A 12,147-nucleotide genomic window follows, 5' to 3' on the forward strand; every position below is an offset into this window, starting at 1 on the left:
CCCAAAACATAGTAGACACCCTATAAATGTTGAGTTATTTGTGTATCTTTGGGCAGTGTTTGTATTCTTATTTCTCCTGATGTCATGATTGCCAGTCACTAAAAGAATTTAGTATTAAGTAAATGACTTTTTGCTTTAGCAAATAATTGATGATCACTTAAAAAAAAACAATTTTCCGAATCAACTTCAGCAAAGCTGGGTTAAAATTCCATGTTGATATAAGACTTACTTTGTGACAGGAACTATGCTCCAAGACTAGCCATTATAGTACCTCACCTCCTACCACATTCTCCTTGACCTCAAAGATCCAGGTATCTCCTGGGGAAAGGTTGGCTTGAGGCAGAGCATTTGAAGGTGGAGGTGAAACTGTCCTATGAGCCCACTTAGTCACCTGGGACTGCACCTCTGCCAAGGTCCCAAAGGCAATAAGTCTCAGAGATGGAATTTTAACCCAGCTTTGCTGACTCTTCCATCCATGCTTTCCAACAATGATCTCACTTGATGGGAGATGGGCATTTCTTTTATTCTCATTTTACAGAGAGGAAACTGAGGCAAACAAAAATTAAGTGATTTGCCCAAGGTCACAGAGCTACTTGAACTAAGTTCTTCCTAACTCCAGGACCAATTCTTTTTTTTTCCCCTTTGGCAAGACAATGGGGTTAAGTGATTTACCCAAGGTCACAGTTAGGTAATTATTAAGTATCTGAATCTCAATTTGAACTCAGGTCTTCCTGAGTCCAGGACCAGTACTCTTCTACACTGAGTCACCTAGCTGTACCCCCCCCAGACAAATTCTTACCAACTACTGTGCCATCTCTTAGTGGATATGTATATGTACATACATACATACATATACACATACACACACACACACTTATATCAGTTACTTCCATAATTTTGATTGTTTAGTGTAATTTGATCTTTGTTAATACAAACATATAAATAAATAGATACATATATACAAACACACATATAGTGTATATATATATATATAATATATATATAATTTTGACATAGAGAGATAGATGATCTTTTTATTCATCAGAACTTTTCCAGCTGTGGACTTGAGCTAAACAAAACAGAATTATTGATTTGTATTTTATATGCAGAAAAGTACAAAGTATATTTCCCATACCTAGTACAAATGAGTCAGCACTCCTGCAGTCCTGGAAACATTTACCATTGATGACCTCTATTCCTATTGAAAGAAAAATGATCCTCCCCACGCCCCAAGGAAGTCACTGTGGAAGGAAAATTTTCTGAAAGAGCAGAGCTGTCTACATGAGGGTATGATTCAGCTAAGACCTAACTCCCCTCCTAAGGAACTTCTTTTCCATAATCTCCCAATACAAGCGTTAGACCTATGATAACACATTCATTTCACTCTGAGGCAGTTCCCCTGATACCTCTAGATGGTCATTACTCATTCTGACTACTTATCTCTAGGGAGACAGAATTCTGGCTTGGTGGTCTATTTTCTGGATATCACCTACAGGTTTCCTGTACCTTAAAAATACAGATGCCTGAGTGCCTGCTCCCTCTCACTCTCTTTTCATGAATAAAACCTGGGTTTGTTTCATCTAAGGCAGTTGACCAGTTACCATCATATTTTATTAAATTTGGGTATGTATTTTGTGTAGGTAATTTGATCTTTAGTAACACAAATGCCTAAAGACAACAATACAAGGATATTAATTATGAACCCTAAAATTATAAGAACCTTAAAACATAGGGTTAAAAAAGCATAAAACTATGGATTAGACAAGAAGCTTTATTCTCTGGGATTTACTATTAAGCTACAGGTAATGGAGACCATCTAAAAATGATCCCCCCTAAACTGAGGTAGATCAGAAAACTTATACAGTGACAATGGAAGGGGAACAGAATATGAAAAAGAGTAGATATAACTGTGAACTTCCATGGAGAATATTCTATTATTTGATATCAAAGAGAACTATCACTTGTAAAAAGCTATTTTGGCTGAGGGAAGTTACATTTTTTTTTGAGTTTAAGTACCAGGAGGAAAGGGCAAATTACTCTTTGCAAATTATAAAAGATGCAACTCATTTCTGGACTAAGGAGGGTAGGTCTTTCTTTCATAGCCTAAGGAGGACATGTTCTATTCCTCCCAGTAGCTAAGAAAAATTGACCTTTGATCAGGAATAGTGATAAAAACTTATTGTAATAATTATACTTTGACATAATAAAAGAGAGAGATTCATAGGGGGAAAGAACAAGAGTGAAAGCATGAGAAGCAACTTCAAATAACTGATATAGACCTAGAAAAGGCTTTAGAGATTGTGAGATCCAGCCCCTCATTTTTTAAATGAAGGAAGATTAGTCCCAAATTGTTTCCAAAGGTCACCCAGATCCTAAGCAGTAGAGCTGGTATTTGAAATCAGGTCCTCCAGTTCCAAATTCAGTGCTCATTCATGGGAGCTCTTCTTGTCATAAAGTGTCTATTGAATGAGGAAAAAGAAAACAGAAAGTGTCTCGTGTTTTGAAGAGAGTAAGTGTGTGGGCTTGACCACCTCCCCTTTTATTCCTCCTCTGGAGTTATTACTGCAAAATGTCATCAGTCTCTTCTTAGCAGTAATAACGAAATGAATGCCTATCTCCTATCCAGATGCTGATCCCAAAGGTTCTGATCTTGTGACCCTTGGAAAGTGTGTGTCTTTTTCCAATTTACTGTACCTAATCCCATTCTGACTACTTCTACTGTGTTCCATCCATACCAGTAGGCCCCGAAATTCTCTCAAGATTTCTTCCAGTATGATAGATACTCCTTTTAATCTGGTCTAACCTGCTATATAGTACACTAAATGCTAGGATCGTTCTCAGCTGTCCCTTAAAACATAGGTCTGACTCAGTGATACCCCTTGCTTAAGAAGCCTTAGTAGTTTTCTGTTATTTCTAACATCACATGCTATCCCATCCGTTGGCCATTTGAGGTCCTTCCCAATCTGACCTCAGTCCTTTTCAGAATGACTTTACTTTATTTGACTTATGTACTCTGTGTTCCAGACAAAATGACCCATTTGCCCTTCCTCATATGCATCTCTCCATCTCTGTACCTTTGTCCAGACTGACATCTATGCCTGGAACCTCTTCCCCTCATCCCTGCCTCATAGAATCCCTCACTTCCCTCAGGATTCAGTTCAGTTGCTGTTTCCCACATTTTGGAGCCTTCTATTTATTAGTATTCTCTGATGACCTTCCATATTTCATTTGTATTTACATATCTGCTTATTCACACACTATCCCTTTATCAAATGTAAACTCCTTGAGGATAAGGAATGTCTCGTCTTTGAATCTCTGCTCCTTAGTACAAGATTGTTCATAAGACTGGTCCTTAGCAAATTGTCAATGAATTCATTTAAGCTTCTTCATTTTGTAGAGGAAGAAACTGAGGCTTAGTTGATGATAAGAAGTCATTTTTCCAAGGTCACACAATAGTAGTAGGAACTACAGTCAAATCTTGGTCCTCCAATTCTCAATCCAGGGTTCTTTATATTATACTCTATTCTCTAAATCTCTAAATTTGTACCTGTTTTTCTAAGACAATTAGAATGGGGAGATCATTCTTGATTTAGAGGGATATGGGAAAGGGATCAGGCTTGGGATCTGTTGCAAGAGACCTGGGAGACAAAGCTCAGTTTTGACCTTCTTTAGTCAATATGGTAATTGTGATGTCACATAGGACAGGTTCATCCCACCTAAGGTGGTAAAGGATTGAGCTGCAGGGGGCATTGAACATAAGCTTTTACTAGAGGGTAATAACTTAGGAGTCAGACATCTGAGCAGACTGAAAGACATCCTGTGTATATCCCCTCTTGGACAGGTGGTGAGGTAAATGGAATGGTAGACAGAACCAGGAAGGCCCGAGTTCAAATCCTTCTTCAGACACTTATCTGTATGACCCTGGTTTAGGTTTAGGAAAACAAGTGCAAATCTCTTAGATATAAGCTGTATGATCCTAGACAAGTTACTTAACTTGTGCCAGTCTCAATTTACTCACTTGTAAATAGGGGATAATAAAAATTCCTGGCACACACAGGATCGTTGTGAGGATTAATATGAAGTGCTTTGCAAACTTTAAATCACTCTATAAATAAATACTGGTGACTATATATATATATAATCTGTCCATATTTAACACTCTTAACACTCACATTTCTCCCATTTGTTCATATATCACATATAATTCTATACAAGTTCTCTTCTTCCTGAATATGCATATATCTGTGGGAGAATAAGTTTAAGGTTTGTGTTTGGACATATCCAATTCTTTCTGACCATCTAGGGTTTATTAACAATATACTGCTGTGGTTTGCTATTTTCTTCTCTTTACAGTTGAGAAATTGAGGCAAATAGTATTGAGACTTGTCTAACATGCGTCTTCCTGATGTCAGGCCCAGCACTTTATCCCCTGTTCCACTTATCTGTCCTTTATAGTAGTGGACAAATATTCTATAATTAGTTATTTTGTATTTAAAATGCCTTTGTATTGACGTGAATTAAGAATTGGTTGATCGACTAAAAAGTTAAACACACCAGTGGCAGCTTATGTGCTAAGGTTTGGATAGTTCTCTGACATACAAAATATCTAGAACCTACAATATCTAAATAGAGAAGCCAGGATGTAGGTCACCATGGGCAGTAAGAGCGATATTCTTAAAGTACAAATTTGGCCATGCCATTCAAGAATTGTAGTGACTACTACTGGGTCTATATTCTGAAGAGATCACGAAAAAGGTTAAAAACATCACTTGTACAAAAATATTCATAACAGCTCTGTTTGTGGTGGCAAAGAATTGGAAATTGAGCGAATGTTCATTAATTGGGGAATGGCTGAACAAATTGTTGTATATGTAGTTTATGGAACACTATTGTTCTATTAGAAACCAAGAGGGATGGGAATTCGGGGAAGCCTGGAAGGATTTGTATGAACTGATGCTGAGTGAGATGAGCAGAACCAGAGAAACATTGTATACCCTAACAGCAAGATGGGGGTGATGATCAATCTTAATGGACTTGCTCATTTCATCCATGCAACAATCAGGGACAATTCTGGGGTATCTGTGATGAAGAATATCATCTGCATCCAAAGAAAGAATTGTGGAGTTTAAACCAAGACCAAAGACTATTACCTTTAATTTTAAAAACTGTTATCTTATTATGCAATTTTGCCATCTCTTATACTTTATTTTTCCCTTAAGGATATTTCTCTCTCAACACATTCAGTTTCGATCAATGTATAACACAAAAACAATGTAAGACTACCAGACTGCCTTCTGTGGGGGGTGGGGAGGAGGGAAGTGAGATTGGGGGAAAAATTGTAAAATTCAAAAAAACAATTAAAAAGAAGAATTGTAGTGGCTAAATCATCACTTGGCCATTCAAACAGGTCTATTGTCAAATGACCTTTTCATGGCCAGGATAGTCAGACTTTCCCAACCTTAGCATTCCACCTCCTATTCTTAGTTGTTCCCTGGCAGTTAAAGTATAGTCAAAAGGGAGGGGGATGGGAGAGGAAAACTGAAAATAGGCTAAAAATCACTGGTAGCAACGTATTGGTAAAATTAATTCTAAACACCTTGGTCTTGGTTTGCATGTGCGAAGCTTTGTGAAAGATATGTCTTTTTCCAGTCAGAAACTGCCCTCAAAGTAATTAACTTAATCTTTATGTAAATCAAAATCTATAATAAATTCAATCATTCCACAGATTTCAACAATTGCTCTTCTGGTTAGGAGACAAGAATGACAAATAAGAGAGTTAAAGCTCGTAAACTGAGGACAAGATTTGATTTACAGCATTGTATAGCAAGCATTTTATGATGTAGACTTTTTGGATTATATTAAATTTGATTGGTATCTTAAATAATGAGATTTTGTCTATATAGGCAAGATGAATTTAGCAGTCCCTCAAATTATTTAACTGCATTAGATTAAATTAGCCTTACAGCATAATTCAGGTCTAAACCTGATTTCTTTTCTACCCCACCACTTCAATGACCTCCAACCCCCGAAAAGAGTTTTCCTGCTGAAATACTCCAAAAATTGACTTTTATGGACACCACTTTAGAATGCAAGAGCTCTTAAACTGGGATTCATGAACTTGTTTTTAAAAATAACATTTTGATAACTAAAATTATTTCAATGAAATTGCTTTTCTTTTATAGTCTTTTGTGTTTTATTTTATGAACTTAAAAAGGGATCCATAGACTTTACCAAACTCACAGTGAGGCCTATGACACAAAAGAGGTTAACAATTCCTGTTTGGTATAATAATTCTTATTCTCCACCTCCCCTTTTTGAGGTGGTTAGGGAATACTGTAGATAAAATTCTTGATTTAGAGTCAAGTATCTAACCATATAACCCTGAACAAATAACTGTTCTAAGCCTCAGTTTCTTCATTTATAAAACAGGATAACAATAGTATCTACCTCTCAGGGTACTTGTGAAGATCAAATAAAAATACATATATAAAGGACTTTGAAATTCTCACTATGTGGTTATTTAGTTATTTTGAAGTCATGTTTGACTTTGTCACCCTATTAGGGGTTTTCTTGAATAAAGATACTTTAGTGGTTATCCATTTCCTTCTGCGACTCATTTTGCAGATGAAGAAACTGAAGCAAACAGGGATAAATGACTTGCCCGGGGTGACATAGTTAATAAGTGTCTGAGACCAGATTTGAACTTAGGAAGATGAATCTTTCTGACTCCGACCTGGACACCCTATCCATTGTACCACCTAGCTGTCCTCTTAATGCATTAGTTCTTATTATTGCCAAGCTACCTCTGATCTTCTTCAATGAGGATTTTTATTCAAACCAAGAATAGTAGCAAAACATTATTTGTGAAATTAGAGTTTCAGAATCAGGTCCCTCTGTTGTCAGCCTCAAAGCACAGTTCCTTAGGATGATTTACTTTCACTAAAATTCTCTTTACTTTCCCATTGCATCACAGATAAATCTGGGTTCTTAAAGGCTACTCCAGTGAGTGACCCCACACCAAGACAAAAAAAGCTTCAGGTGTTAGTCCAATGACCATTTGAGGACCAGCCTCACTAAATTTGGGGGCATTCATTCTTCATCATTTTGACCTCAGAACAATGAAATTTTTGGACATATCATTCTCAATTGTCACCTACCAAGGTGGCACAATCTATATGAATGGAGGGGGCAGCCACACTAATGAAATCCAGATACTTGAAATAGTGAAGATTTTTGTATTATTTTTATATGGTTGGCCTGAGAGCTGCCCTTGCAGTCAGGGAGACCTGGGCCCAAGTACCTCCAAGTGACGCCTCTCAGCGCTCAAAGCTACTCTGTCAGATCATAGTTGGCAGAGAATTCTGTGCTGTTACATCCTCACCTGGGACATCCCTTAGACTAGTGACATCTCAGGTTCAGTTCCTATACCTATGGCTGGCATGCTTTTGTACGCTATAGTATGACAAATAACTGATTGCCTGGTGACCTTTATTTACAATAGTTTTGTTCTATTATTCTTCTTCCTCGATTTCTTCTTCCTGCTGAAGGTACAGTGTGCCACGAATATCATAAGACAAATAGCCGTTATTAATCCAACGGCTGTTAAAACAACTTTTAGGATAAGAGATTCTCGAACAGTAACAGAAGCAGTATTTTGGGGGACAAATAGGACTGCTTGTACTATGTTGGATACCTGCCCCTGCCTAGAGGCCTCGTCTAGAGCTCGAATGGCAAAGTAGACTCTGTTGTCTTCAGTCTCTCCATGGAGCTTCTGCTGCTCTTTTGTCAGGAGGGCTGGGGTAAAGACAAACGTCTCTCTGGAGCCGGCCCTCTGAGGGATCAGGCTAGAAATGTTCACCAAGCTGGCGTTCCCAAAGTCATCTCTTATTTTCTGTAGACTTTTACTCATTCTTATTTCATAACTTGAAGCTGAAATTAGAAATGTCAACCAATCAGTAAATGTTTATTTAAAAAAGGCCTACTATGTGCTAGATGCCCAAAGAGACAAAAGACAGTCCCTTCAAGGAAATTACACTCTAATGTAACATATCAATTGCAATCATTCCATTAATCTGAGTAGATTCTCTTTTGAAAAATGGTTGGGGGGAGGAAGTGGTATCTCTGGGACCAGGGAAGCAGCTCCTCTCCCCAGGCCCTCTAGTCCCAGCACCCCCAGAGTGCCCTATCCCATGTCTTGGACCCCCTAGTCTGCATGGCCAGTCTCAACTTCCCAGAGATGAAAGGTGAAAAAAGAAAATCCAAGGCATTGCAGTAGCAGGCGAACCAAGCCTAGAACCTGCAATAGGAGATGGACTTGTTGAATGGGAGAAAGCTGAAGGGGATGTGGCAGCTCTGAATCCATAGATCGACTAATTGAAGAAGAGTTGGACCAGTCCCAAGAGAGTCTTGGGACTCAACCCTGCAGAACCCAGAGGTGGCAGAAAGGGCAGTTGATGAGACTGAGAGAGGAATGAAGGTGATTGAGAACTGGACAATGAAGGCTGAAGAGAAAAAGGAAATTCCATCAATGGAGTTGAAGGAAACCAAGCATATCTTGGAGCAGGCTGATCACAAAGGAGGAGGAAGGTGAGTTGGTGCAAGCTGAAGAGCTTGCTAAGGTTGTGACTATCTGGAAAAAGGAGTTGAAGAATGTTCTTAACAACCTAAAACCTTTGCAGACTGCATCTGAGAAGTATTCTGAAAGAGAGGATAAGTAAGAGGCTGAAACCAGGGCTGAATTTATACAAACAACTCTAACAAAACTGGGAAAGACCATTGGGTGACCTGGAAGAAAAACATGATCAGGCCAAAGAAGAGAAGGGGGCCTTATCAGTCATTTAATGAATTTAACTCTATTTGAATCAAAAAAGGAGACCTTTGTTTACCCCAAACTCAAGAACTCCATATTGTCCCCTTCCCTTGAAAGAAATTTCTTCTATTGTTGCAACTTTCCTTTACTGGAAATTTCAACCAAATTATAAAAATTTGACCAATATTTGTTATCACAGAAGTTTTGGGAACCAGTTAAATTTAGTTCCCCTTTCAAATAATACACTAAAACTTCTAGTTGTTTTTTTAACCCTTAAATTGCATATTTCCATAATCTCCAAGATGAAAGGCATTCTGTAACATTTGGTTCAGGGAATAGAAGGATACTTAACTGAACTACTGGCTCATGCCCTGGTTTGTTTAAGGACACAAGGATTCCATGTTCCCTTCTCAGAGAAGCCTCTCATAAAATGGGTGAGGTCTTTCTATCCATAGTGAAAAGATTATTTTAGGAAGTCATAAGCCACAAAGAATGGTCTAATTATTTTGACCCTTCCCCCTATTCCATACTTCAGAGTAAACATCCTCTGAGCCATCACTGAGAGAGTACTTCTAAAAAATAATCCATAGTATCTAGATTTTCCTTTTTTTCAGCATGAATGCTTGAGCTTTTGTTTTTGTATTGATCCAAATATATAGATGATTTGTATAAAATCCCAAGTGGCCTAAAATAATATGGCAGCCTGTCTCCTCAATGGTTGTAGTATTGGTGCCTCCCATCATTGATTCTATGTCTTGATTGCTATAGTATGGCAAATGGAGGATTCTGTTTCTTCTGTTTCAGAGGAATTTTAATCCTTATTTTGGGGGATCAACTTAATAAAGGCAAAAAACATCCTTTTTTACCTGGATTCAGAGAATCTGAATCTACCACCAGTCTACCACCAGTAGAGATAACAATGATATAAAAAAGAATCAACAAAACATACCTTTTCAAAGACTGAGTAAGGAGGAAGATAATAGACTTATAGCTTGAAGGGACCTTAGAGGTGTAGTCTGATCTTCTCAATTGACAAATGAGACAGTTAAGTGAATTCCCAAAGTTTATACGGGTAATAGGTGATCACAGAGCCAGAATTGGAATCCAGATCCTCTAACTCTAAATCTCAACATTCTTAATTAGCTGCTTGATTAGCAAGGTTGTCACACAGATTGCTTGTCCCTCAAAAGGCAAAATTAGGAGTATTGGGTGTTAGTTACAAAAGGGGAAATTGTGTTGTTTTTCAGTCATGTCTGTCTCTTTATGACCCTATTTGGGGTTATCTTGGCAAAGATTCTGGAGTTGTTTGTCATTTCCTTCTCCAGCTCATTTTACAGAGGAGGAAACTGAGGTGACTTGCTCAGAGTCACACAGCTACTGTCATTTGAGGCTTGATTTGAACTCAGGTAAAGGCCCAGCATTCTAGCTCTCACTCCATGCTTTATTCTGCCTTGGGAGGTACTTGGTTTTCCTTGTCTGGAGAGGGAATCTTCAAGTAGAGTCTGGGAGACCCCTGCCAAACAGGCTATTAATTCTTTGTGGATATGCATGGGATCCCTTCCAACTCTGAGATTCTGGGACTTTGAAATGTGCTTTCATTTTCCACTTCAAGAGGAAATTCAGTGAAGTCGCCCTTCACTCTAGAGTGCAAACAGCAATCTAAAAAGAACTGGTTTCCAATTACTTTCTTGAGTCAACTTTACACCCAGGTCATGTTTGGTATTGACTTAAGCTGTCCTTGTAAAAATTATTTGTTTCTCTCTTTCATCTCCAACTTTACAGTTGAAATAAAAAGAAGCATATTCTCATTAGGAGTCGTAAAATACTTCCTTGAAGATACTACAGTTTAACTCAGATATTCACATAGCCATTTGTGTAATCAGGTATCTTTTCAGGGAATTGTAGGTGTGACAGAATTTGGTGAACTGAAGGCTTTCAGCATTTCTAAAGCATTTGATTTAAGTGGTCTTTAAGTTCAACTGGAGCCAATAGTGTGGCAAAGTGAAATATTAAGTTTCATTAAAGGAAGAAGAGTGTCCAGAAGCTGGGAAGTGATAATGCTGTTGAAATCTGCTCTGGTCACACATTAACTACTGTGGTCACTTTTGGGAACTGCATTTTAGGATTAATGTTGATAAGCTGGAATCTCTCCAGAATGGGGAGGCCAGTATGGTGACCTTGAGTCCATATTTTATGAGGATTAGTTGAATGTCTAAATGGAAAAAGGGAAGATTTAGCAGGGGCCTGAGAGATGTCTTCAAGATTTCTGAAGGACTGTCAGATTAGAAACAGATTAAATTTGTCCTGTTCGGTCTCAATTAAAATGAACCAGATTGAGGCTAAAGACAAGTTTCCTATCAATGAGATTTATCCAAAAGTAGAATGACTGATTCTGATTGAGATCCATGCTCCCTAGAGATCTTCAAGGAAAGACTGGATGATTATTTTATAGAAATATTATAAAGGTACAGGGTGTATAAACTGGTCACTGAGCTTCTTTCCAATCTGGGGATTTTCTGACATGTAACATTTTCATTCATTTTAACAGTGTTTTTTCTTAGCCAAGTTTTCTGTGATTATAATGCCAAAGAAATTCTCCTCCATGATCCCTTTATCTGGATAAGAAAGTACACATGAACAACCAACACCTTCATTCATCAACATCAGAAAACAAAACATCAGAGCTTGTGTGTTTTTGTACTTGTTATTAAATTACATCTATTTTCCACTAAATTGGTTCATTCAGGGTGGTGGGGGAAAGAGAAACATTTGGCTTTTGCCCAGTGGATGTAAGAGGAGCTCACTAGACATTTGAGAAGCCCATATAGTCAACCCAGGGTGGCCATTAAAATCCCAATCCCACTGAAAACAATTTGAGGCTCACTCTGAACTTCTTGTAGATTTTGATAGCAAATGGATTCTTGTTCACTAGATGATGACACTATCTTCAAAATCTTTTGTGGTTGTCCTTGGCTAAATGACCACTCTCAAATCTAATGAGTCACTAAATTAACAAGCCTCTCCTTGGTAGACTGTTATATAACAATCTGTATGACTGTTATATGATTTATTGCAGTTCAATGTCTATGACATGGAATAAGCTTATCTTTCTCCTTAACCATCCTTCTTGTCGATATCTTGGCATGCAATCTCTTACTGACCAGTATTGATGACACCTGTAAAGTTGTATCTTTGGAAAATTATTCTTTTATATCTATCTGTTAATTTTCCCACCATGCCATGAATTTATTTTATTTCTCCTATTTTAATATAGTAATATAATTGAAGATGAGAGGGAGAATAGTAGTTCTCCAAGTGTTGTAGGGACATCTCAGGGA

The 12,147-nt window shown here is 37.8% G+C and overlaps 1 protein-coding gene across 1 annotated transcript in view; it reads right to left on the reverse strand.

Annotated features, from left to right (window-relative positions):
- Positions 1-4,447: 4,447 nt before the first annotated feature.
- Positions 4,448-12,147, reverse strand: part of CLCA2 (chloride channel accessory 2) — a 44,506-nt gene continuing 36,806 nt past the window's right edge. The window contains exon 14 of the mRNA XM_074221761.1: positions 4,448-7,929. Within this exon, the coding sequence (XP_074077862.1) occupies positions 7,493-7,929 (437 nt within the window). The 3' untranslated portion in view covers positions 4,448-7,492. The remainder of the gene's footprint in view (positions 7,930-12,147) is intronic.

The sequence above is a fragment of the Macrotis lagotis genome, chromosome 2 (genome assembly GCF_037893015.1).
Source record: "Macrotis lagotis isolate mMagLag1 chromosome 2, bilby.v1.9.chrom.fasta, whole genome shotgun sequence".
In the NCBI taxonomy this organism is placed as follows: domain Eukaryota; kingdom Metazoa; phylum Chordata; class Mammalia; order Peramelemorphia; family Peramelidae; genus Macrotis; species Macrotis lagotis.